The sequence below is a fragment of the Ictidomys tridecemlineatus genome, chromosome 16 (assembly GCF_052094955.1).
Source record: "Ictidomys tridecemlineatus isolate mIctTri1 chromosome 16, mIctTri1.hap1, whole genome shotgun sequence".
Taxonomy (NCBI): domain Eukaryota; kingdom Metazoa; phylum Chordata; class Mammalia; order Rodentia; family Sciuridae; genus Ictidomys; species Ictidomys tridecemlineatus.
Genome location: NC_135492.1, coordinates 45,711,792 through 45,739,317, shown reverse-complemented (window position 1 = coordinate 45,739,317; position 27,526 = coordinate 45,711,792). Strand labels below are relative to the sequence as shown.

The 27,526-nt window shown below is 44.8% G+C and overlaps 1 protein-coding gene across 18 annotated transcripts in view; it reads left to right on the top strand.

Moving 5' to 3' along the window:
• The window catches only part of Itpr1 (inositol 1,4,5-trisphosphate receptor type 1), a 301,702-nt gene that overhangs the window by 101,832 nt on the left and 172,344 nt on the right, over nt 1-27,526 (top strand). For all 18 annotated transcript variants that reach the window (XM_078033540.1, XM_078033553.1, XM_078033547.1 and 15 more), the window contains 7 exons: nt 7,874-7,989; nt 16,693-16,779; nt 19,049-19,207; nt 20,978-21,076; nt 22,204-22,287; nt 23,281-23,427; nt 26,204-26,299. In XM_078033540.1, coding sequence (XP_077889666.1) covers nt 7,874-7,989; nt 16,693-16,779; nt 19,049-19,207; nt 20,978-21,076; nt 22,204-22,287; nt 23,281-23,427; nt 26,204-26,299 — 788 coding nt within the window. The remainder of the gene's footprint in view (nt 1-7,873; nt 7,990-16,692; nt 16,780-19,048; nt 19,208-20,977; nt 21,077-22,203; nt 22,288-23,280; nt 23,428-26,203; nt 26,300-27,526) is intronic.

Genomic DNA, 27,526 nt, shown 5'->3' with positions numbered 1-27,526 from the left:
GTTTCTTTGGCAATCCCAATCGGTAAATGTCACTTAACTTCAAAAAGCTTTTGTCACGTCTTGGAAACAGGGTTAGGGTGCCGTACAGACATAGGAGGGGGTGACAGGCTTCCGCTCACTATGACTGGAGTGGAGCGCTTGCTCTGGAGGCGCCTGTTGAAGTAGAGGTGGGTTCTCCCCTCGCTCACTGCCACTTCAGACTGCCCTTCCCCTGGCACCTTTATTCACACGTCCACTTCCCCCTGTGCAATGAGCGCCCCGGCCGGGCACAGAAGGGCAAGAGAGTAGGCAAGTCCTGACCTTGGGAGACAGAGTGGTTGAGACAGAGTTCAAGCATGGATTATCTCACTATGTCCCGTTCATTGGTTTGGAGGGAGTGAATCACCTGAGTGGGGAAGGATGCCCCTGTTTCTCGATGTTGGATGTCAGTCATGTCGTCTTCTATAATTTTTGTTCCATCAACTCTGTCCTTTTCAAAATAGGCAAGCTGTGAAAAATCAGCACTGAAATGCTTCATATTTATAGCTTACATATACTTAACATATACTATATGTGTGTAATACAGATGTACGATACATTATTTATACATGTAACACATCATGTATAAATATGTAACTGTAAAACATTTACACATTACATTATATATCATAAATGTGTAATCATATTATATTTAATATATATTACATATATATTTTATATATATACCAATTAAGTTTAATATCTTACATTTATATTATATTACAACATATTTATATGTATCAGTTATGATATTACAATAATATGTATTATAATTTGTATGTACACAAATTAAATGTAATATGTATTAAGTATATAACAGCATATTTATAAACATATTTGTAAATTAAATGTTATATATCTATTCACTATAGACTACAGATACATATGTAAATATATACACATAATTCATATATGTAAATTATATATTGTGCATGTATTATAGTAATATATAAATTATACATATGATTATATATTATATGCTATGTATAATGTGTAAATATATAACCAAAATTTAGTCATGTTTATATATTATATATAATACACATTATGTTTACATTATTTTAATGTGTGTTTATATTTCCCTTGATCTCTTTCTATATAAAACTGAATTTATATGTGCTGACTGAAAAAATTTTTAAATAGTGACAGCTATTTGATTTTTTTAAAAAAAATATTTTTAGTCATAGATGGACCCAAGACGTTTATTTTATTCGTCTATTTTGTGTGGTGGTGAGGATTGAACCCAGGGCTCACACATAGCAGACCAGTGCTCCACCACTGAGCCTCTGTTGATTCCTTTTTGGTCATGTGATGTTTCAAAGAGTTGAAATTCTGGAGAGAGGACACTGTTGGAGGGCTTCCACTCCCGTGGTGGGTGGGGCAGGAGGCGGGTGGTGAGAGAAGGAACGGTGTGGTCGCCCTGAAGGAGGGACGGTGGCCGAGGCTGGCTGGGCACAGAGATGCACTTCGTGTACCCTGGTGAGGTCTTGGGATTGATGGTCAGGGATGTTGTGTGAATGCAGCTGTCACCTGATGTCCTATCCAGGGCAGTTAGAGCTGAGTGCCTCCTTGCTGCTGTCTTTCCCACTCTATGCTCCTGCACGGGGTGTGTGAGCCCGAGGCCTGTGGAACAATTTCTTAGGAATGTGTGCCCAGTAGCAGAATTCATGGCCTGGTACATCCGAGGCCATGTATCTTCCTTCTCTGACTCGAGCCAGCTTGCTCTCCACAGTGGCTGCCCCATGTCTGTGTACCCATCAACAGTATTCTCTGTTCTGAGACTTGGATCTCAGTCCATTTGTGCTACTGCAGCACAGTGTCACAGACTGGGTGACTCTGTTCATACAGAAGCATATTGATTGACAGTTCTGGAGGCTGGAAGTGTCTGGTGAGGACCTGACCTTTGCTGCCAAGATGGCACCTTGGGCGTGGCACCCCAAAGGGGAGGCGCTGTTCCCCACATGGCAGGACAGTCCATGATCAAAAGCCCACTTGCCAACCCCTTTTATTTGGGCATTAAATCCATCCTCATGGCCTCACCACTTTCCAAGGGCCCCAGGTTTCAAGGCTATTCTATTGTCGGTGGTTGTGAGTTTTGTAGGAGTCAGACAATTAAAGGGTAGCGTCTGTCGTCACAAAGTAATGTCTCAGTAAAAACTGAAGAACAGGCGAGTACCAGAAGGCAGTTTAAAAATTTAAATATTGTCAATGAGACATGCACATCCCTTTAAAAAGTCTAGAGAATGGGTGTACATTTACTAGGTACCAGGTTTGCTCTTGGGGTGATGAAAGTATTTTGGAAGTTGACAGAGGTGATGGTCACAAGACATTGCAAATGTGTTAAATGGTTGATTTTATGTAACATGAGAGTCACCCCCAAAAGGTCAAAAACCAGCAAAATACAGAATAAAAGTAACAGGCCTATGCCTCACCCCTTCCCACTTCTCAGGATCAGCACTTTGAATATTTTAACATTCCTTCTAGCATTTACCACTATAGTTCTAGATGAGGAGTGTCCCTGGATGTCTGTAGATTAATCTATTTTAAATATCATTTGTTGGTTTACTATTATTATAGATGAGCTTGGCTCTGGGACTCTGTCTCCTCTTCACCCTCCCTTTTTTTTTCTCGCACTAAACTAATACTCAGTCTTCATATTTTTATGACTACGTAAATACGGTTCACCATTGAGCACGGGATTTTAATATGCAACTCTCCCCTGGAGTGAATAATAATCTTATTTTTCTTTCTTTGCATAGCGTCTTTGCAGCATTTGCTGAGTCTTCTCTCTAAAAGCCTTAGTATATTTTCCATGTGGCACTAGATCCCATGACCTGCCCCCCTTACTGTGGTCCTCTGTCCCTGAAGACTTTTGTACCTGTGCTCCAGGTTGTGGCATCGAGAGGCCCTGCCCAGCATCATCATAGGACTTCCCTCAATTGTGACATTGGTGACCAGAATTTAGCCTCCTATCTCTGCCGCAGAGCAGGACTAGGCCAGTGCCACCTCTTTGTTGACCAAAGGACTGAAGAAATGTCTTCTCTGTGTTTGGTGGAGGGCGGCCTTTAGCTGCTTCCTGACTGCAGACTTGACTTGATTCTTCTCCCACATGAGGTCACCCATTGAACACATCTCAGAATTCCAAGTGGAGAATTAACTTCATTCAGTTCTGGGGAGTTAGTGGGGGTTTTGTTTTGTTTTGTTTTTTCCTACCTAGGAGAGTCATCTCTGGTTCCAGGAAATTTTCTTGTAATTTTTCTTTAATTTCTACTCTCAAACTTGTGATCCTCCTGCCTTAGCCTCCTGATCTTTTTGGGGGCGGAGAGTACCCAGAGTACTTAACTGGGGAGTACCAAGGGTCCTTAACTGCTGAGCCAAACCCTCTGTCCTTTTTATTTTATATTTTGAGATAGACCCTTGCTAATTGCTGAGGCTGGCTTTGAACTTGCGATCCCCCTGCCTCAGCCTCCCGAGTCGCTGGGATCACGGGTGTGCACAACCGTGCCTGGCCCCCTGGCACCTTTTGATACCCGGCTGTTCTGTGTTTTTGGCCTGTCTCTGGATGGTTGGCCTGGTCCTCAGTCAGCATGAATGCTTCATGAGCAGCGCCAACTGAGCAGAGCCAAAATGAAATGATTGGCTTCTGTCGCTCTCCCCCAGCCCTGCTCCTCCCCAGCCTTTCCTTTCTTGCTGGGTGCCGTCAGCGATGAGAAAGCTCCCTTGGAAACGTGAGCCAGAGCAAGTCCGTCCTTTGCTTAGAATCCTTGAGTGGCATCCCTCTGCTTTGAATGACTCAGATGGCTTCCCAGGCCTGTGCACCCTGCGTGAGGCTTTATCCATCTGCTTCTGCAGTCACAGCTTTCCCTCATTATCCTCCAGCCTCAATTTTCTATTCTTTTGCCACTGTCAGGTTTTTTTCTCCCCAGCCCAGGGCCTTTGCATTTGCTTTTCTCTCTACCTGGAAGGCTTTGCCCCCAGGTTTTCCTCCAGGCTGACTCCTCCTTGCTGTCCTTCAGCTCTGCATTCAGTCTCAGATGCTTCCCGTAGTACCCCTGCTGTGGGCTGCCTCCACCCCAGGCATACTGTGTCCAGAGATGGTTCTTGCTTCTGCAGAAATTTGAATCTGCCCCAATTCAGCTCATGTATTGGACTCGAGTGTGTGTCACCAGGATTGTGTTAAGAAGTTTGTGCGACAGGTTCAGTGTTCTACCTTGAGCATCCAGGGCTGAGCTTGCACACACGAGGCATTTCGATAATCAGAAATCAAATCTGTGAAGAGAATCCTGGAAGCTGAGAGCCAGAACTGGCTCCAGAGGACCTGTCTGCCATTGCTTCAGGGGCCCCAGGGATCATGAGTTCAGCACCTTGGTTGGGTTCCTGCTGTCCTGCCTAACCTCTGAGACCCTGGCCCCAGGAACCTGGGCTCAGGAGTGCAGAGTAGTAGAGATAGAGAGGATGGTGTGGAGATGCAGGGTTCACCCTGGGCAGCCTTCATTCTCTGAGAGATTCAGACCTGGACGCCTCTCAAGGGCTGCTCACGTTCTGTGACCTTGCCTCCTTCTGTTCTATCCCAGGGTGTTCGAGGCACACTGTGGCTCCTCTTGCTCTCATCTGCTCCTCACTGTACACACCAGTCCCTATTTGATAGTTAACTCCTTTCTCAGCAGCTAGGAGAGTTTTAGAATGCAACTTTCACCATGGCAGATTGCCTGTGGCCCCTTGAACATGCAGCCCATCCCCTCTATTCAGCTGAATTCTATCTGCTCACTGAATGCGGCATACGCTAAAGCTTTAGAACATTCCAAAGTAGTTTCTTGAAAGCTAAGTTTAGTTTATTCCTCAAAGGCCCCAAAATAACACCTGTCACATAAGATTTCCTTTGTGGCATTTTTTTGGGATGAGACCAAACCACAGTGTGCATGCACGCTTGCACACATAAATGTACGCGTTCACCTTCTTCCACAAAGATATTATATGTAGACTTCTGGATTTCCTCTATTTGTGCATTTCAATATCTAGTGCACTATTAGGACCCAGCCAAACTTTCAATTTTGCCCCGCTGTACCATCCAAATAGCAAAGGGCCTCATGGAGCTGCTGAATTGCAGAATTTCGGAAGGTTACTTTAACATTACATTTGAATTGCTTAATTTAATTTTCACTTTGAATCTGTTGCTAAGCAACCAGGAAGACAGGGCAAAATCAGCAAGGCTAATTTGGTTCTGTTACTAGTATGTTAGCATCTCTTATATTTACATAGACGGTTGTAAATACACTTTAGCCAATGCAGGTCTCTGTTCTGTTCAAGGAAAATAGTTGGTGCAGAAGCTATATCGAGGCTTTGTTTGGATTGATGGTGCTTTCAATCTACTCGCTCACCTTAAGGGACCGAGGAGTTACCTGAAGTTCTGTACTTGTATTGTCACCCGTTATTAAGCAAGGGGCCCAGCTTGGGAGTGACGTGCACAGTTGGAAAGTAGTGCTTCCTGGACCATGTTCCCCTCACCCTTGTAGATCCAGCCTGTCTCTTCCCCAAATCCACTTAAGTCAATTTTTTTTTTCCTTGTTGGAATGCAGAGCAGTTAGCTATCAGTCTGAGAATAGGTTAGAAGGGGAAAAATAGGTCATTGTATTCTCCATGTCTTACTATTGATGAAGATTGACATCGTTAGCTCCATTTGGTCCACAAGGTAAGCAATATGTCAAATGACAGGGCTGGCGACATCTTTTAAACAAAGACATCTAGTTATTAAAGAAGTTATCCCGGTCCAGTCCAGATGACACCCTGGGCCCTGTGTCAAAGATGGGGCATTCTGGCCAATGGTCTCATGGTTTGTGGTTATTATGGACGTTCATACTCATCAGGTTGGTAGAAAATCTCTGTAGTCAAGTTTCCACTGAGACAGTAAATGACCATGACCTGTGGTTTTCAGAAGAGACGGAGCAGCCCGACTTTTAAACTGTTTTTTTTTTTCTGCCATATCCTTTGTTTTCCCAAGAACTAGCCAGTATCTTTCATATGCATTGAAAATTACTTGGAGTAGATGGATCAGGTTTCTGATAAAGATGAATATCAGCGTTCCTATATTTTATGACTGCCCTGACTAGGTGGAGATCCTGAGTTGATGAAGGAGATGATAGCCATAGAGGAAGTACCTTTTGCTGCTACAGTTAGGTGCTATTTCACTGTTTTCCTGAATACTGTTGAGAATTTGGTCCTGGAGCACGTGGTTAACAGTTCATTGATCATGACTGGAAGGAGGAGCCATCTGGAGTAGAAGGAAAGTCTTAGTGTTGATGAACTTGACAGCAAATGGATTTCTCTAATTCTCAGATATTTACTTGTCTGGAACAATAGCTAGGTATTAACCTGTGAAAGGTCCTCAAGGACAATCTTTCATAATGAGCAGAGAAGTCCTGTGGGTAGTTCTGACCTGTTTTCAAGGTGCAGTTTTTCCAAATCTGAGTATTTGCTTGAAATTTATTAATTTTACTCTACAAATACTTAACCATTCAAAAACCCAGGATGTAAAAGTGTAAGCTCTTCAGGAGGCAAGTGTCAATTTTGGATATTAGTTTTCTCGGGAAATTATTTCTGGACGTATTTTCGTTGTGCTTTGTTTTATTCTGTGCTGGGATTGAGCCAGAGCCTCATGTGTGCTGAGCATTGCTGGACCACTGGAATAAACCCCCAACCCACTGTTTTTTTTGTTTTTTTTAAATCTCCATCCCAAATTTGGGTGAACATAGTCCTCAACTCTGTGTATGTGTGTGTGAGTGTGTGTATGTACTTTTAAAGCCACATATCCATATTATTGCCCTAGTATATTGTACACATTATAAAACTAGTGAGGCAGAGTGGGGTTCACCATGGTGATTTGCAAGACCGCATGCCCATTGATACTTCACACACATGCGATAAGAAGGATAGAGTTCGTCATTAAAGACAGGGTCTTAAATGGTGATTTTTAATTTCTGGGTGACTTCTATTCAGATCTGATTAGATCATCATTATTTTTACCTTTTGAGTGGCTGCAGAAAACTGGGCTCAGTTCTGCTTTTTCTTATTTTTTGGGCTTGTACCCCTCCTATCTTTGATGTTTTACTGTTTTAAAAAAAAATATTTTTTAGTTGTCAATGGACCTTTATTTTATCAATTTGTATGCATTGCTGAGGATGGAACCCAGGGCCTCACACATGCTAGGCAAGCACTTTACCACTGAGCCACCACCTTAGCCCTGATGTTTCGCTTTCTTCACATAAATCTTTGGAAGCCACTGGTCCATGCTGCAGGAGTTGGCTGTGCTGCCTAAGACACGGTACAAAGTCACATGAGCCCAGGCACCCTGAGCAGAAGCACATCAGGATATTGATAATGAGGGTCAGCAAGGGCACACTCTGTCTCAAGGGAGGGAAGTGTTTTTGCTCTGCACCCCAGGGGTCCTCTTAACCGACACTCTGTCCCAGGAGGCCTAGGCCAAATGAAGCTAGGGGCACCAAAGAGACTGGTTTGTGCAGTGAGGATTGGCTGTCCTTCTGTTTTTCCACTAAGAAGTGAAGCAGATGGGGGGAGGGGGTTATTAAGAACACTGGATTTGGACATGGAGCCCAGCTGTGCTAGTGGCTCTGTGACAAGGGACGATTGACTTCCTCTCTGTGAACCTCAGTTTCCTAATCTGTGACCTCACACTGTGGTGGTGAGAATTTAAAAGAGAGCTATGTAGAGGGGTTTTTCAGCATTCCTGAAGAGCAGCGTAGGTGATGATACCCTACGTCAGTGCAGGTGGGAAGCCTGGGTCCTTGGGTCGCCTCTGGGCCTCCATGGTAACCATTGCCCTTTGTCACTTTGCTCCTAGACTGCCTCTTCAAGCTGTGTCCTATGAATCGCTACTCGGCCCAGAAGCAGTTCTGGAAAGCTGCCAAGCCAGGGGCCAACAGCACAACCGACGCAGTGCTGCTGAACAAACTGCACGTAGGTATTGGGATGGCCGGGCTGTGGGTGATGGTGACCTTGACCGGTCCCTGGGTGGTGCCCGAGCACAAGGGCTGGCACCTGGCTCAACCCTCCTCTCCAGCTTCTGGCTTTCTTATATTCCTTTGTAAAAGGGGTACGAGGGAGAGGACCCGGAGGAGAGGCTCATTGTAGCCCTCTTGAGATGTCTGGGAGCCACTCTGGCCCAGCCATCCCCTTTCACGGGCAGCTTTGGGCAGTAGAATGGCTACCAGCACAAGATCATGAATGCGATCTTGAGCAAGTCTCACAGCTATTTTCCAACTCTGTTCCTTACCTGTAAACTGGGGATGATGGTAATGTATGCCTCAGGTGGATGACCTGAGGATTATAGGAAAAGTGACATAAAAGGCACATGAATGATGCTTACTAAATTTTGACTTTTATCATTATATTTATCCAATTTGTCACCTAAGCAATGTGCTTATGCCACTGCTATTGTGCTGTGTGACTACAGCAAGTTTCTGTAACTCTCTGAGCCTGTTTCTCTTGACATGATTTCTTTAGTACCCGGCGCTCAGAGGGTAATCTGTGTGGAAGTTCTAGATGTTTAGAAGGCGGGTTGGATGGACATCCATTATTGTGGTGTTGAAATTGCCACCCAGCTCCTGCTTGTCATCTGTCATCATGTTCTTCTCCACGTCCCTGTGGTCTTCCTAATGTGCTTCATTCCCTGGTTGTCCATCCCTGCCAAGGAAATAACCAGCATGCGGCATTTTGCTTGTTGCTGTGTGTCCCTTGTGCCTACAGCATAGTAACGCATAGTAGGCCTTCAAATAGGTGAGTGAATAGAGGTGATGGGCCTCAGTAGAGTAGCCGTGAGCACCAAGGACCTTGCCAGGTCCCCTAGGTCCGCCTGCCCTGTTTGTGACTTGATAGGACAGTGGCCTAGCCAGCGGCATTCACTAAGGTAGGGGCTGGGTGGAGGTTTGTCCTCTTCATTCAGCACCTGCTGTCTCACGAGGCGGTCATCCAGGAGGAGTGAGAGCCCAGGTACCTAGGCTCAGTAAGCTGAAGCCCCTGCCTGAGGACATGCATTGCACCAAAGATAAGTGCACACTTCTTGTGATTTGCAAGACCACATGCCCAGACCCTGCTTGACCCTCCAAAGCTTCTGAACTGCCCTCCAGCCAGACTTGATTGATTTGAACCCAGGGATGCTGAACCACTGAGCCCCATCCCCAGGCCCTTTTACTTTTTTAAGTTTTGAGACACAGCCTTCCTAAGTTGCTTAGGGCCTTATTGAGTTGCTGACAGATGAGATTTAGTTCATTTTTTTTTTCTTTTTTTGAACACCCCAGGATTATACCAGTCGCTTGACCTTTGCACCCACAGTGTGTCCTGTTGGGAGAAAGCGTCTCCTGGCTTCTCTTGAGCGGGGACCTTGCATCCTTCCTGACTCACTGTGCCTCTCATCTTGGCAAGCCACCCCTGCCAGTCTAAGATATGACCTGCCTGTTTTCCTCTCTGTTTATACCATCCCCAGCGCTGATCATAGGCTGTAGTTACTTTTAATCATTTTTTAATTATCGGTCACTCATTAGAACAGCAGCTCTACAAGGTCGGGGGCATCGTCTGTCTTGTGCACGGTCACTTCCCTGTTTGTTGACTTGATAGGACAGTGCCTGTCGCGTAGTCAGAGCTTTGGAAACAGTTGTTGAGTGGGTGAGCACTGTGTTGGGTGCTGGTGACAGAATAGTGACAGTCTCAGCCCTCTAGGAGCTCCTTAGAGAAGAAGGGGTCAAGGGGTGGGCTGCAGGTGTAGCTCTGTGGTAGAGCACCGGCCGAGGAGGCACCAGGCCCCGGGCCCCAGCCCCAAAGAGGGGAAATCAGGTAATGACAGTGTGACAGAGGCCATTCTGCAGGGCAGACCACCTGAGGGAGGGAAAGCACACAGAAAGGGTACCACAGTCTGGCTTTGCTGGATGAGGAGGTGCGGTTCAGTGGTCAGGGAGGGCTTCCTAGGGGGACAAGGAAGGGACTCGTGAACCTGAGCCTGAGATGACTGTGGGAGTGAGAGGGGAGAAGAAGACACAGGAGGTGAGACCCAGGAGACTAGACACTGCTCTGAACGCTTCAAGAACAGCATCATCCTTATAGCAGTGATGGTATTTCGTGGACTTAATTTCCACACGCCCATTGCTCCCTATTCACAGGAAATAGATAACTTTCTGAATCTGTGATACAGTTCATAATGCTAAACTTTAAAAAGTCAGTTATAGAGGACAAATAAAAGGAAAAGAATAAATTGCATAAAAATTTGGATACCTAATGCTCAGGACAACGATTCTAGAAGACATGAGGGAATCTGGCCCTGCGTCTATTTCTGCACGCTGCAGGTACCCAGTCCTAGTTATGCAGAACGCATGTTACCTGTGTTGTGATTTTTCCAAAAGGGCCAGCAGCTCTCAGAAGCACTACGAAGAATTCAAAGTGACATTTTCCTTTGTCCAATAGTACTTGCCCTTTTGTAAAATCTATTAACAGTGTTAATCAAACTACACAAGATTTTATCTTTGTGTAAAGTGGAGTGAGGTGCTAGATTAAGACGGTCACAGACACCTTTTAACTTAAGTGAATGTCCAGCCAGCCCTGCACTTAAACAGCATGAGTGGCAATTCCTTGGATAGATCTGAGCCTCGGCTAGCCTCTGATGGCGGGCACCGTGCCTGGCTTCTGTTGTAGGAGTAGCATCCTTCTCCTCTTGCAGTCCTTGTCCCCGTGCAGAATCCCCCTGAAGTCTATGCTGGGAATAGTGGGTAGGAAATTGTCCTTGCATGTCACTTAGGAGAGAGCTGTTGGGTGTAGGGGGCGTCTCTGTAGAAGTTCTGCGTGTCTTGAGCGTTTGCTTCTCTAAAGATCGTTCTGTTCCACGAGGTCACCTTCGTGTACCTCCAACTCTTTCTCTTCTACACTTTTTCAGCAGGGGGTGCAGATTTGTGTCCCTCTTGGCCAAGCAGGAGACCAGCGGGGAGAAAGGGGGTTGGATGGCACTGTTGCCCACGGAGGGAGCCTGTGTGCGGGTCTAGAGGGGGCAGTTCTCTCTCCCTGCGGTGACTGTGTGGGAATCCATGCTTTTACGTTTAAGACCTCCATTTAGAAAACATGTTGGCAGCTGATTCAATTAAAGCTGAAAATGTGCACTCAACACCAATCCCAAAATGGCTCAGGCCGAATGGGATGGTGGAGTCTCATTTGCCACTGGTGATCTTTTTTTTTTTTTTTTTTAAATATACTTTTTAGTTGTAGGTGGACACAATACCTTTATTTATTTATTTTTATGGGGTGCTGAGGATTGAACCCAGTTCTTCACATAATGCTAGGCAAATGCTCTACCACTGAGCCCCAGCCTGTCATCTTCAGGCTGTGTTTTATCAGTAATTCCTTTTGATGTTCCTTTTCTGCCAGTGGATCGTGAAATAAGTAGTAAAGGTAGGGGAAAAAACCCATCTGGTCCTTCAGGTGATCAGGAACTTTGAGAGAGAGTTGAGGATCTTCCAGGCTGTTTGTATTTTGAAGTCAAAGAAGACCACGTCTTCCCCCGAATGAGGGTTACCCGTGTGACTTTTCCAGGCCCTGCGTGTTGGTCTGTGCTGGATTTTGTGTAGGTCCCTGGAACTGTCCTCCTGTTGTCTGAAAGTCATTATGTTTCGGTATAGTCATTAAAAGGGCTATGTTTGGGGGCAGCCACTTGCCTTCGGCCTTCATTTTTATTTTTGTCCACTGCTGTGCAGTATCCCAGTCAGAGGTCAGATTATTTTAAATTAATGCCATTTAAGGAATTGGTTGTCTAGACCACTTGACTTCCTTTTGACCAGGAAAAGCAGCACCAACAGCCCTTTGAAGGAGAATGACATCTAGTGGCTGGTCCCGGCATTTGCTCCCTCTGCAGAAAGAACTGGATGTTGTCTTTGGGTCATGATTTCCCAGAAGACTCTTGGGAAAATGAGCTTCCCAGGCCCTTGCATCACCGAATTCCTCCTGAAGCAGGAGCTCCCTAAAGCCGTCCACCTGTCCCCAAGAAACAGGCACCTACGTTATTTGGATTAGGACAAATGATCACTTAGATTAAGCCGTACCTTTGATAAGGAGAACCAGAGGACTGACAGATCTTCACTGTCTTTTAAAGCTTGGTTGTTTATTATTTTCAGGAGCCTGGATTCATTATCACATGATGTGATCAGAGCTCGATGACCTTAACTAACCTTTCCTCAGTGTTCCAGTGACCTTTCTATGGTGATTCAGTAATGGTTTCTGTGTTTCTAAAATAAACTAGCAGGTGACTATGATGGGGTTGACCTTGATGTTGTTCAGGGAACACAGGTGGTGGATAGTGTGGCAGAAATCCTAACATGGACTGTTCTCTTCCTTCCCCATGGAAAAAGAGCCCTCCCCCCACCCCCACCTGTGTGAAAGGAAGGGAGTCCCGGGGATTCCTGTTGTCAGGATTTTTAAAGACTGAAAAGGTAAAAAAAAAAAAAAAAAAAAAAAAAAAATCCAGGTTACTCGCCACAGACACACAACCAAGATGTTTTTAGAATTTACACACATGAGTACTGCAGGAGAAGAATTGCAAAGTAGGTATGAGTAGCAGAAGGAAAGAAACTTAATTGATAGGATCTATAAATCTCATTCCTTGGTCAGGTGCTATGGTGCACACCTGTAATCCCAGCAGCTCAAGAGGCTGAGGCAGGAGGATTACAAGTTCAAAGCCAGCTTCAGCTACTTATTGAGGTCCTAAGCAACTTAGTGAGACTCTGCCTCAAAATTTAAATAAAAATTAAAAAGGGTTAGGGATGTGGCTCAGTGATTAAGTGCCCCCTGCCCCTAAAAAAGACAAAACTCCTTAGTGATAACCTTGATTTTTATTTTGGTATGTGCCCTGCTTGCCCACAAGGAGATTTTTATATAGTTAGTAGAAATATACTTTTAAACTTTGCTTTAACTTGTTTCTTTCACTCTGACATGGATAAACAGGAATCTATATCTACCCTCCCACCCCAGTACTGGGGATGGAATCCAGGGTCTCACATATCCAGGCAAGTGCTTACTGGTCTACATTGTCAGCTATCCATCTATTTATTAATTTAACTCAGTTTTGAGGCAGGGTCTTCCTAAGTCACCCAAGCTGGCCTTGAATGTGAGATCTTCCTACCCCAGTACCTGGGATTGCAGGTGTACACTACCAAACCTGGTTATATCCTTATTTTTAATAGCTACATGATTATTCCATTGTGTGGCATGATTATAGTTTTGAATAACTAGTCCTTGTGACAGGGTAGGAAGTGACATTCAGGATCCTGACAATTTTTGCCACTTTGGGGAAAAAAATGTGCACACGCCAGGTTATGTAAGCAGGAGAAACTCCTAGAAGTAGAATTGGTAGGTCAAAATTAGACCCACTGAAGGGTCGCATTGGTCAGTATTGCTGGACTCCCCTTTAGAAGGGTAGTGTCAGTCTTTGGCAGTGTGGGTCAGCATGTGGAATACGTTTATGAGGTATAACATAGCATGTGTTCCTTCCAAAGAACCAGCCTTCACCGGTGAATGCATTTGATGTTTATGTATTTAGCAAAAGGAGAATTACAGATTTTTCTCCCTAAACAAAGGGCTAGGAAAAGTGAATTCTTAGAATGGTCCCGTAAGTTGAATGCCTTTAGCGTTTCTTCAGTAGTGACATGTAGACCTGGTTGCCACTAAAGTTGTTCATAGAGATGAAGAGAGTCTTAATTTTTATTCTAACAGAGAGCCTTAACTGAATTTTAGATGCCACATTTGAGAATATCTCTGTTGAAGAGAAGTCCTTCTCCAATTTTGTTTGATTTTTCTGTTTATTTTCTATGTGTTTTTAGACAACTGTACTTGCTCCATAAAGCTGCTGTCTTTAATATTACTCAGGCACCTTTCTAATGCTTATTTGACATTTTTCAGTTATAGTAGTGTTCAATGAGTTGCTGCTTTTACATCTAGTCTAATAGGTAGGAACTTAATATTGTATATTAAACTGTCTTAAATTGAGATCTTTGGAAATTTCTTAAGAGTAAGGGGAATGTCCACAAGAATTTTTTTCCCTTAAATAATTTGAGTCCAAGAAATGCTACTTACAAGTTCTGTAGCTGATGCAATGGTTGATACGCACCTGTAATCCCAGCGATTTAGGAGGCTGAGGCAGGAGGATCGAAAGTTCAAGGCCAGCCTCAGCAATTTAGTGAGACTCTAAGCAACTTAGGGAGACCCTGTCTTGAAATAAAACATAAAAAGGGCTGGGGATGTGGCCCAGTGGTTAAGAGCCCTTCCAGGGTGATGTCTGGAACAGAGGAAGATCCTTATTTGCTTCTTGAAAAATGTTAGGTTTAGTTACACAGAATCCATTGATTTTATTTTTCTTCCTTTGACTTTTTTTCCCCCTCTTGAGTTTCCAGTCAGTGCTTGCTGAGAACCACTCGGCAGAAAGAACAAATCACCCTGTGTACAGTACAAACTCCCATTCCAAATGGATCCACTCCAGTGTTTTGTTTGGAAAACGGCTTCAGAATCTGTGGGTATTGTGGAGCTCTCTGGAAGGAATGAAGCCCAGGCAGGAAAATAGGGAGAAGAGGAGAGAGTTTATGGAGGGGAAGGAGAGAGGGCAGAACTGTGGCCCCGGGCAATGCCACGTGGGTCTGCCCTGGTATTGTTTCTGGACCTGTCTTGAACCCAGTGGCTCCATTGAATTGGGGTGACCCCCACGCACGTGGGCAGATCATTTCCTTCCTGGGGTACAGTTCTGTAGGGGATCTGGATTGCCTCCTGACCTACCACTGTTTTCAAAAGATGTGCCTTTCTAAAAACACGTACCCCTCAGGTGGAGCTGGAGCAGATGCTGAAATTGAAGGGAACGGGAAGATCCTTGACCCAGCTGACTTGAAATTTTGATCATCAGAACATTCTTAGTTTTAGAGCTTTGTACATCATGATCATAGTGCAAAGTCATTGAAGGGGATAGAAGGGGGGCCCAGTGTAGACGGTTTCTTTGCCCAGTTCATGTGAGGTCTGGGTTCTGTCTCCAGCATTGCCCCATTATTTATTGAATAAAATATTACAAATGCCTATGATGTCCCTAGCAGGCACTGTCTCAAAGCCTAGCGTGCGTTCCCATTTTCTGATGACTACACCGAGTGAGATTAAGTGACCAGGGCAAAAGGACACAGGTGGCACAGAGAAACCCATGATGAAGTCCAGAAGGGCAAAATAAAGACAGGTTTCCTGGGAGAGGGACCCACTGACCTCCACAGCCCCCAGGGAAGGGGAGAGTGTTTGGAAGGTTCCTGAAGCACACTGTGGTCATCAGGGTTTCCTTCCATACAGATCCATCCTGACCCTACCCCGTTATTTGACTTCTCTGTCATTCAGTTCAGGGTTGAGAGTCGGGGATGGGGACAGCAGTATGCTAACTGCCGGGGCCTAACTATTCCTCCTTCAGCATCACTGAAAATGACAGCAGTGCCCTCAGAGTGGCCCAGGAGAATGCACAAGAGACAACTGTTCAGGATGCAGGCCCTGGCAATGTTCTAGAACACTCTATTCAGCCTGTGCACATTTCCTTGCCTGCCAGCGTTGGACTGGTCCTGTCTCCCAGCCTCACTGTAACAGCACAGATTTGGAATGAACCCAGTTGTGAATTTGAGAATTCTCTCAGCCACTTCATAAATGGGTGATTCTAAAAATATTTCAGCAAAATTTCTATTGTCCTCAGTAGAGAAAACGGTTTAACAAACCCAACGCTGGCTGTGGAACGTGGACCACACTGCTTAAACTCTCTGTGTCTTGTTTCTTTCTTTAAGTTGTTGATAGGACTTTATTTTTATTATATGTGGTGCTGAGAATCAAACCCAGGGCCTCACATTTGCTAGGCAAGTGCTCTACCCCTAAGTCACAACCCAGCCCTTCTGTGTCTCTTTGCTTTTTCTCCCTTCTCTCTCTCTCTCTCTCTCTCTCTCTCTCTCTCTCTCTCTCTCTCTCTCTCTCTCTCTCTCTCTCTCTGTGCTAAGGCTCAAATTCTGAAACTTGTTTCTACCAAGTCCACATTCTATTAAACAACCCTGGTGACTTCTTATTATCATTTTTTTTTGTAAATTGTGCTAATGATCTCCCCTCAAAAACTACTGCATAAGTTGCCTAGATTATAATTAATGTCCGACAAGACTAGCCAGCAGTCCACGTGCAATGTGAGGTGTAGGTATCATTTTTATTATCATTTTACAAAAGAAGGAAGCAGGCTCACAGATGTTAAATAACTAATTCAAGGTCACAAAAGCACAAACTACCCCCAAACCCAGCATTCAAATCCAGTTTTATTTTACTCTAGAACTTTTAAAGAGGACTTTTGCTAATCACAAAAGGGTGCTCCAGTGCTGTTACCCTCACTCTCTTTTCTTTAAAAAATACAAACTTTGAAGAAGTCTTTCCCTAAGCAAATGTCCATGTTAAGAAAAAGCTCATTTTAAAGAAGTCAGAGAGACCAACAGGGCCGAGGCATGGTGGAGGCTCCTTTGCCACAGCCTGGGGCGCACGGAGGGGTTTGCCTGTGTGGTTCTTGTGTTGCGGGCATGGGTTCAGTGTTGCAGAGGAGCAGAACCCATAGATGCCTCTTTGTGACCATCTTTGTCCCCCTGCCCCGCACAGCATGCCGCGGACTTGGAAAAGAAACAGAACGAGACAGAAAACAGGAAGTTGCTGGGGACTGTGATCCAGTATGGCAACGTGATCCAGGTAGGTCAAGTGTGATCTTCTCTTCTGGAGGTGACGCATGACAAAGAATGACACTGAGAAAGTAAACACACGGAACAGAATTTGGACACTCTGCCTGTGCAGAAGGACTCCACGGATGGAGTCAGGCAGTTTGTTGCAAAAGCCTAATGTTGGTTACCAGTGATGCACTCTTGGGCTTTGTAGCTGGCCATCTCTCCATCTGCTTTGGCTACCTCCACCTGATAATTTAAGATCGGTCCAGATAGTTCAAGTGGGAACCTTCCTACCTGAAAAGGAGCCTGTCACAGTTTTGCTGAACTTTCAGGAGCTTGGAAGTTCTTTCTCTTTGGTTTCCCTGTAACTTCTATCTTTTGTTCAAGAGTTGTTTGCCTAGAGATGATAATATGACCAATTCTGAGCCTTCCAAATTTTTAAAGTCAGAAGCATTTATCATTTTGATGCATTTTATATTAATGAAAAATATTAGATCATTCCTAAATCTTACAGGTTGGAAGGTTTACTTGACTTATCTCTGCTCTTCAATTCGTCACCAGGATAAAACATAAGCCAGGAAACAGCTTCTGCAGGTCTGGCTCAGAAAATCCATTTGAGTGGATCCTAGTCTTGCAGAAGAGAATGTGAGGAATCCCAATGCCTGGGGACCTTCTCCCTTTGTCCAGTTAGCACATCATTTTGACCCAGGCACAAAGAATAGTGATTACCAACTTCGGAATACTTGGCCCGTTAGGTTTCCTTCATTATTTCCCTTTTTGAAAAATTTTGCTTACCCTGAACCTTACTTGTTACAAAGGAATTCCTTCCCATTCTTATTGCTAATAGTGCTACTCAGGAGAATGGGAAAAGTAGTTAAAAAAGAAAACCCCAGACTTAAAAGGAACTTGTGATAGTTAAATGGGTTATTTAGATGAGGCTTTCTGGAATAGTGAAAGTAGCTCCCAAAATCTGTTTGGAGGTTAAGTCCTGTTGGTCCCACTCCTCTTTAAGTTCCATCTGATTGAGAATGGCCACAGGGGTCACTTGGGCCTGGAATTCAACATGAGCTCTCTTGCTGAGCAAAGCCAGTGTCCTGAGACTCAAAGCGCAGGGTCCCTGGTTTGTTTAGACTGGAGATCATGGCTTGAACTGAGAATGAAAGAGGCATACAGGGACCAAGCACCTAAACTCCTAAATGCATCTCAGTGAAGGATCTGTGAGATTTTGGGCAAGAAATCTTGCTATATTTCACCTTGCTCTCCAACAAAATGGAAATGGTAATGGTATCTGCTTCCTTGGGTACTTGAGAGGAGCCTGTCGGAGAGTGAGCCTGAGACTTAGCAACTAATGGTTTTTATTACTGCCCCCAAACCTGCAGCTGGGGATCCACCTCTTGGTGATTCTGGTTTGTCCTCTTCATGGGGATCAGAGGCCACTCACTTGAGCAGTGAGGATTTGGAAGGACATTGTCTCCCTGTGTTTATCTTGGCCAGAGGTTGTCTGGGGCTCAGACAAGCTTGTCACCCTCCCTTGACGACCCTGTTAGAATATCTGGGGACGTCCTGGGAGTGCCCTGGCAGTGGTTTCTGTTAGCAGGTGAACGGGGTATGGGAGTTGGCATTGGAATTCCAGGGGGTCCTGCCATTTGTTTAGGAACTGGGCAATCCTTCATGTCCCCCTCCATTGTTTCTCTGGACTCATGACTTGAGAAGCCATGGTGAGCTCTTCCTGGTCTAGACCAGCTTGTAGGCGAGCTGTCTCCCACTCCATCTCCAGTCTTTCCATCCCTTCTCGTCGCCATCCTCCAAGACTCAAGTGTGGGAGACTACGAGGTGGAAGTCCATGGTTACCATGTTCTTCCATGTGAAGTGACAGTCCCCTAATGGGGTTACCCTTTAAAGGACCCTGTTTCTTGTGCTCAGAATTGTCCTGATTAGCTCCACGTTGGTGGCAGGGCATACTCGGACTGCAGTTCGTCAGCTCCTTTGCACAGGGTAAGGTTGCTCCCCTCCAACAGCTGGCCGGTGACAGTACCTTTGACCTGAGCAGAATCCATGTTGTCCAAGGCCGTGCAGAGAAAGAAAACAAATTTTTTCTTCTATTTTGCCCTCTGCTTCCTTTGCTATTCCTTCTTTTCACATCATCCCCAGCCTCCGGTACTTTGTGGGCCTTGTTCTTCACAAGCCGCTCAGTGGTTGAACGAACATCTGATGCATATTTTATACATCTGAGAAAGAAATGTCAGGGAATTCAGAGGTGGGCTGACACTCCTGGTTTTCTCTTGTTGGGTTTTTAGCTCCTGCATTTAAAGAGTAATAAATACCTCACTGTGAACAAGAGGCTTCCGGCTCTGCTGGAAAAGAACGCCATGAGGGTGACCTTGGACGAAGCTGGGAACGAGGGGTCCTGGTTTTACATTCAGCCCTTCTACAAGCTGCGGTCCATTGGAGACAGCGTAAGTGTCGCACACTCCAGGCCTGGACACCAGGCCTCTCGCCATCCCTGGGTACGGGAATCAACTCGGAGAACTTTAAAGTTGGAACCAGAGAAGTTGGAATCACTATGGAAACGAGTGTTTGGGAAACAAGGAAATGTGGAGAGAATGTGACCTAAATACGGTCGCTATGTTTTTCCTCCTGGGCCTCTGAAACACTCCTACGGAGGGTCCATTACCTCATTCATGTTACCACGAAAACAGCCATCCCGTGTTAACATCCTGGGGAGGATCCCCGTCATTCCAGATCCATCAGCGGGATAGCAATGTCTGTTTTGGAAATAAACCTAGTAAGGAAGGAGCATGGAGAAGAAATGACAGCAGTGGGGAAGGAGAGTGGACTTGAGGTTTCCGTGTGGATTAGCAGCCAGGTGCTCCGCTGACATGGTTGGTCCTGAGCTGGCCCCAGTCCTGAGGTCTCTACAGAATAGGAAGCCACAGGAGCCTCTTTTCAGGGCTGCTTAGAATAGTCCCAATATTTGTTAGCTAAATTAGTGAGCCATTACGTGGGCACACACTTAACAATGAATATGTTTGAAAGCTATCAGCTGTATTCTTGACCTTGTTAAGGTTCTAAAATAGTTGCATTTTTGCTAAAAAGAAATTTGTGCCTTAAACAGCATCAAGTGTTCTCAAAATACTGAACTAGCCTTAATCTAAAACTAGGTTTCAACATTTTTTTGAATACTGCCATTTCAGTTTATAAGCTGTAAGCAGTTTAAGAGTGTGTGTGTGTGTGTGTGTGTGTGTGTGTGTGTGTGTGTGTGGGTGTGTGCTATAAGATAGAGGAAAGCATTCCCTCACCATTGGTGTACAGTGAATATTGAACCCAGACTGGGAATAGGAGAAAAAAATATCTAGGCTTCACCACAAGTGATGGTTTTATTAAATATTTGTTTATTCTTCTGGAGAAAATTTAGGAATGCATGATCCCCAAAAGTATCGCACCAAAAATAGATGGGGTTTACGTCTAAGGAAATCATCTCCTCCACTCCCTTTTCTTCCAGCCCTACAATGAAAAACAAATGTGCCTTGTTCTGAATTTCATTTTCAGCCAGTTCTTTGCTTTCCTATTCTTTAATCCATTTAGCTGTGACTTAGTTGAGAAGATGACTCAAATAGTTATACTATTGGAAAAGTCCTTCTCATACAGCAGGTCATAACCTATTCCTAAGCTGCGGAATCAATTTAGTGGCATGTAACAATAATTTTGGGAAGTAGGATACAATGGAAAATACCAGAGTGTGATACCCATGAAGGCAAATATTGTTTTAGGAATAACTTGTGCTTCACACACACATACACGCACTAGAGTGTGTGTTGCTGTATGTAAATGAGTCATACTAGGAAATCTATTACAGTCACCAAAGTACGAAGGTCATTACTTTAGAAACATGTAAGTATGGTTTTGTTGTTTGCAAAGGAAAAGACTTAGTAGCCTACTTTTCCTAAAATTTAGTCAAGCACTTATTTTTGTATACGTACCTTAACTGAATGGAATGGAGATATGAGATTTTTCTTGCGGCTCTGGACCAACTTGCACTATAACACTGTATAAGTATTGACAGTCCTGTACCAGAATTCAGCCTTAGCCTCTGGGCATGACCCCACCTCACCCCCTGCCCAGAGCCAGGTTTTAAAGCTGCCCGTCTGGCTACTCTCAGACCAGACCAGCTTTCAGTCTGTAGTCCAGATCCGTCCTGTGAAAACCTGTTGCTCCTTCCTTTCCAGGTGGTCATAGGTGACAAGGTTGTTCTGAACCCCGTCAATGCTGGCCAGCCCCTGCATGCCAGCAGCCATCAGCTGGTGGACAACCCTGGCTGCAACGAGGTAAGGGAAACCAAGTCATGGCTCTTGGGAAGCGGCAGGCCTTCCTGGGGCTGGAGCTTGTGCATGCTGAAAGGGACTTCAAGCTCTGTGACATCCTGCAGGTGAAGAACCTGAGCTCCAAAGTTGGAGCTGCCACACTAGGTGTGCATGTCTCTGCAGTGAGTGGGGGCGGGTAGTTCACCCCAGTGCCCAGTGCCTTGGACGCACCGTTTCCTCATCTGTTAATCTTGAGAGGGCTTCTGTTGCCAGTATGTTTCTCCTGACCACCAGGATGCCTCTTTCTAATTTGCTTCTCTAAAGAAGAGGGTGCCTTTTTCTAATTCCTAAGAAGGGTCCATTATAATACATGAGTGGCCCTGCAAGGGTGTCTTGCTTTTGCAGTATAGCTGCTTAGCCTTTAAATTGACAGGTACAGAACATAGGACATTAACTAGTTGGTGACATGAGTATCTGTTTAATGGATAAGAACTCAGGCTTTGGGGTGGGACAGATAGGGATTCAAATGTCAAGTCTGTCATTCCCTGGCCCTGGTACTGTGTATTAGTTACCCCACTCAAGGTTTCCCTGTCTGAAATGGGTGTGATGGGTGTACCTGCTCTTTAGGGTATTGCTGAGTGTTAAATGCAATAGTGTTCGTACACAGCTGAATGCACAAGTAATGGCCCTTCTGATAATGATGGTCATTAACATTTTCATCTGTATACACTGGATTCATTTCTTGGCTTTGTGGCTCATTCTATTTGACCAGTCCTTTTTGTTTGGCCTTTACTTTTTTGGCTACAGAATGAGAGACTTGGAAGAAAAGGAAAAGATCATTGCAGGAGGGGTGTGGGGAAGTTTTTCCCCTCATTTTACTGTACCTTGCACATGTGGGAGAAAACATCTAAGCTTTGATTTTTAAGTCTGGCTTATTTCACTTACCATGGTGTTCCTTTGGTCTTATTGAGAGCATAGATGAGCCATTTATGATGAAATACTTCTCACTGGCCAGTTGACTCTGCCGGTGCTGGGATCTTGATATGGTTAAGTCTGTAGGGGTTTCGGGATGAGGCACACCCTTGATTCTGGAATGTTGGGGCTGTGTAACACATCGTGGTGAGAAATGTGATAACTAATCTATTTTCTAGGTCAATTCCGTCAACTGCAACACAAGCTGGAAAATAGTCCTTTTCATGAAATGGAGTGACAACAAAGATGACATTTTAAAGGGGGTGAGTTTTCCCTGAGCCCAGGAGAAGTACCAGACCTCTCTTTGGGCAAGACGAAATTAACGACTACAGAGTGTGCTCCCCAAGTCATCACAAGGAGCATTTTCAAAAGTGTACCCGAGGATCATGATTTAGTGAAACCAAAGGTTCTTACTTAAAAAAAAGAAAAAGAAAAAGAAAAAGAAAAAAAAAGAAAAAAGAAAGAAAAAGGGGGTTAGTTTGGTGCTTTATGGGCTTGGCAGCTTTTTGATACTTGGTTTTTCTTGGGGTAGCAAGGCCATTTTCTTTTTAAACCATCTTTCATTAATTCTTTTTTCTTTTCAGTGCATGATAGTTATGCATAATATTCGGGTTCATTTTGACAAAGCAGCATGTGCAGGGAGTTTCATGGACTTCATTTCTGTTTCCAGTAGCCACCCCCTTTCCCTCCTTACCTCCACCCCTTATGGTCCTTCCTCGACCTTGCAGGTCTCCTTTCCCCTGTTCCTCTGTGTGTTTTCGATTGGGGCTGTATAGGTGTACATAAGCGTTGAACTCACTGTGCTACATGTAGGAATCCACAAAGCTGAATTGATTTGTTTCTTATTTCCTGCCTTTCCCATCCCTCCTTCCTCTGATCTTCTCCTCCTACTCCACTGATATCCTCCCTGTATCTTTACAATATCCAACCTCCCCCCAAGTTGTTCCCTCACTGTACTGTAGCTTGCACACATGAGAGAAAACACCCAACCCTTGATTTTTAAGTCTGACTTATTTCACTGACCATGGCGTTGTCCAGTGCCATCCTCCATCAGCCAGTGCCATGATTACATCCTCCTTCTGGCTGAGTCCAACTCTACTGTGTAAATCCGCTACGTTTTCTGGATCCATTCATCTGTGGATGGGCTTCTGGACTGTTCCCTCACTTGGCAACTGTGGCTTGTGCTGCTGTGAACACTGACGCGGGTGCAGGCCTGTTGTATGCAGATTTTCATTCCTCCTTGTGTTGACTTTTAGGGTGATGTGGTGAGGCTGTTTCACGCTGAGCAAGAGAAGTTTCTCACCTGTGATGAGCACAGGAAGAAGCAGCACGTCTTCCTGAGGACCACGGGCCGGCAGTCGGCCACATCTGCCACCAGTTCAAAAGCCCTGTGGGAAGTGGAGGTAAGGAGTGGGATGGGAGGACAGGAGAAAGGACATGGGGGCTCATAGGACTTAACCCCATATGGTTGAAAATCACACCCAGGTCCTCAAACCTACCTCATCCCAAAAGCGGGTTGGGGTGTTCTAGCAAACGAAGTGCACTCTGACCTAGCAGTGAGGTGCTGTGTGTCCTTGTGTGGAAACAGTGTATCCACTTGGGAAGGATTCAGACAGACTGGAAATACTCTTTTTCTAGGTCATAGAATCATGTCTTCTATTTCTTTTCCTTTCCTTGCTCATTTATCTGTCACCACAAACCTTAGCCAAATGTCCACCTGATAGGTGATTCCCCATTGGCAAAGGAGCAGACAAGCACTCAGGTACCTGGAGCGCACAGCAGGATGGTCAGGGTGATGGTCAGCAGATGGTCAGGGTAGTAGGAAGCTCGTTCCCTGTGCTCTGGAGGTTTCGATAACTGAGGAGGAACCTCGTGTTTGCCAGGCAAGAACTCTACTGCTGAGCCACAACCCCAGCCCCACAGATGGTGTTTTTAAAGTTCAACCATATTGCCTCATGTATCTACACTTCATTTCTTGTCAAATAACATTCTCTTGTGTGGATATACCACTTTTTATCCTTTTATCATGTGACTGCGTTTGGATCATTGTTGTGGTGAAGAGGGAGGCTGTGAAGGATCCTATATAAGATTTTGGGTGTGCATGTTTCCAGGCCTTTGGGAGAGGAATCATGGGTGACGTGTAAATGCGTGTTGGAGGAGCCCCAAAAGGTCTACGCCATGTTATTCTCCCAGGAGGAGTGTATCTCAGTTGTAATTTCTACATGTGGCCTTGAATTCAGAAGGATATTTTTATTGGGTATAGAATTCTGGTTGAATAGTTTTTTTCTTTCTCTACTTCCAAGATTTTGATCCATTAGCTTTCAGCTTCCATTGTTTTTGATGTGAACTCAGTGATTTTTAAGATCTTCATTCCTAATATGTAGTCTCTTTCCCTTCCCTTTCTCATCAGTTACTTATAGATTTTTTTAAAATTTCTGTTTTGCATGAATAGGTTCATGATCTGACTTGGGATATATGTGCATACATGTTTCTCTTGCTGGAGTCCCTTAATTTTCCTAAATCTGTGGGTATGTCACAGTTTTCCTAAATCTGTGGGTATTTCACAATTTTCCTAAATCTGTGGGTATGTCACAAAATGGGCAAACTTGAGGTCATGATTTCTCAAATATTTTTTCTGCCCCCACCAATCCACTCAGACATAAACCCAGACATAAATTATATCATTTGATATTATCTGATTGAGTTTATGGGTCATGTTTTCCTGATTGTTTGTCCAGTACTTTGTGATTCTTTGTTGAACATGGTACCACTGTTTTATTGGGTGTCTGGAATCTGTTGTTCCTTTAAAGAATCTAGAGAGTTTTGTTTGACAGTCAAGTCACCGTGGTGGATCAGTATGGTGTTTTGGAGGATCATTTTCATGCTATATTAGGTCAGAAGAGTGCAGCCTTTATCCTGGGACTGGATTAGCCCTATGACTAAAGGGGACCCTTCTGCTGTCTCCGTTAGTGCTCCAGGTGGTCCATAGAATCTCTCTGCCTTGGCTTTCCGAATGAGGAGACTTCCAATTGCATGAGCTCTGGGACTTTGGAGCTTTGCATTTTCTTATCATTCTGACTTTTTGTGGTGCTGGGCATTAAACCCAGGGGCTGGCACATGCCAAGGCAGGTGCTCTACCACTGAGCTACACCCTCAGTCCCCCTTCTTGTTTTTGATTGGGCCTCGTGGGGTCTTGTCTTGCAAATACACTGTTGGATACTCAGCCCACAACTCAAAGGAGGCCTCTCTGCACATTTCTGGGGCTCATTCTGGATGTAACTCCATATTCTTCAGAGCTCTACCCCACAAATTCCAGCTGCCTCGGTTTCTCTAAACTTCACTTCATCTCCTCAACTCCATGAACCTAGGGCTCTCAGCTTGAATTCCCCAGTGAGAAAACCAGAGACATCCTAGAGCTTGCATTGTTTGTGCCTCTATTCTCAGAGATCACATGTGTGTCACCTGTTGTCCGACAGGTTGTTTCATACATTTTACCCAGATATTTGGGCATGGGATGTAGCTCAGTGGTAACACACTTGCCTAGCATGCATGGTACTCTGGGTTCGATCCCCAGTATGGGGGGGGGTGAGGTGGGGGAATCTGAGACGATTTGCCCAGTTTTCTACTTCTGAATGGAGATTTTCACTATTTCGTATGGTATCTAATTGTCACAGTGCCACCTGTCGATGCTGATTGTTGTATTGTGGCTAGAAACTGAAGTTACACGTATTTTCTCAATCAATTGGCCCAGAGATTTGTGTTTCTGAGCACAGGCCTGACCGTGTTTTCTGGCACAGGAGGATATGTAGATTGCTTTGAAAGTTCCCCATGAAAATCCTTTTTACCAGCTGTGTGTTTTGTGGATGAGTTTCAGAATCTTTTATTTCATGAGCATTGAGGTAAAGAATCTGAAATCCAATGAAGCTTTTACCCCAAACACTGCATGTTAACTGGGAGACTTTACACCTTCTCTGGAAAAGTATCATTTTAATACTTTCAGGTGTTTGAATTTGAATGTTACATGTGACACTTGCAGTAGGTTTGTTGGAAGATACTGATACTTTTTTTTTCCAACTTGAAAATGCCCCTTTCTGAACTCAACTTGTGATGTCTCAGATCGCACCAGCTTGGTGTGAGCTGGCATTTCTCCGACTCACTGATCTTTTCTAACACTCTCAGGTAGTCCAACATGACCCGTGCCGAGGCGGAGCCGGGTACTGGAACAGCCTCTTCCGCTTCAAGCACCTGGCCACAGGACACTACCTAGCAGCAGAGGTAAGTGGCAGCCCTGGGTTGTTCGCTTTGAAGCTGAGGCATCCGGTTGACGTTCCCGACTCACCTAGTAGATGGAGGCTCCGGGTTCTGCTCGGTCAACTTGCTTTTCTGCATCCTTCTGCCTCATTTTCCTAGAAGAAAAGATATAAAAATGACTCACACGTTTAAGAACTTGGCAGGGGTTTTGATCAAGATGTGGGGAGAAAGCAAGTTAGAGAATAAGGCTCTTCTGTGTTTGGACGATGATCTTTGTATTTGCCCTGGGATATTTCCCTGTCCTCACATCTCATCTGTCAGCCCCACTCCTGTCCTGAGACTAAGCCATAGTGGACACATGGTATATAAAGTCATAAGCATTAAAATGCATCAAGAAATGGACAGTTTTAGGAAAAAATTCTGATTATTCAGAGTCTTAGTGAAATAGAATGTCAGAAATCAGAGAAATTAACTTGACCTTACCTGTCTATAAAGGGCCTCTGATGAAAGGACAGGAGGAATTTGCCTTTTAATTTTTATATTAAATGAAGGAGCTGTCCTACTGCGTGGCAGATGTTGAATCTGTCTTTGGTCCTGCTGGATCATGTATGATGCAAATTCATGTCAGATTCTACTTGTGCCTCAAATGACCCCTCCTGTTACCTGGTCCACCCAAAAGGACTGCCCAGGGGTTTCCCAGTGGGCATAAGGGTGTTAGTATTGCTTGTGTGGCTGACCACCCCCCCACCCCACTGCTCACCCCTCATCCTTGGAATGGGGACTCTAACCTGTGACTCCCTGGGGCACCAGAGACTGGAATGGACCAGTGATTTCAAAATATTTAACCAAAGATCAAGAAGGCTAAGTTGAAATTCATAATGGAGCCTCAGGGAGTTACAGACACAGCTAATCCATCGTGAGAAACTTTGATTACCCGGTTTGCTGAAGATCAATGGTGTTTGCTTTTTATGTCTTGAGGTGAAAGTAGCTCTTCTTAGAGGCCTCCTTTTTCTTTTTAACTAACAATCAGCGGGACTGTCAGGGACCGCGTATTGATCTTTTACTCACCGCAGGCTTCTGCCTGTTGCTTTGCCAGTGACCTGGTGGTGTGTTCCTTGTGTGTACTCAACAGCGTCCTCTGGTGGCTGGTGGATTGTTCGTGTGTGTCGCACCTGTGTGGCATGTGGTGGTGTTGTGGCATGCTGGTTTCGTGGATAGAGGGGGGACAGCTGCCCAGCTGTCCCAGGATGG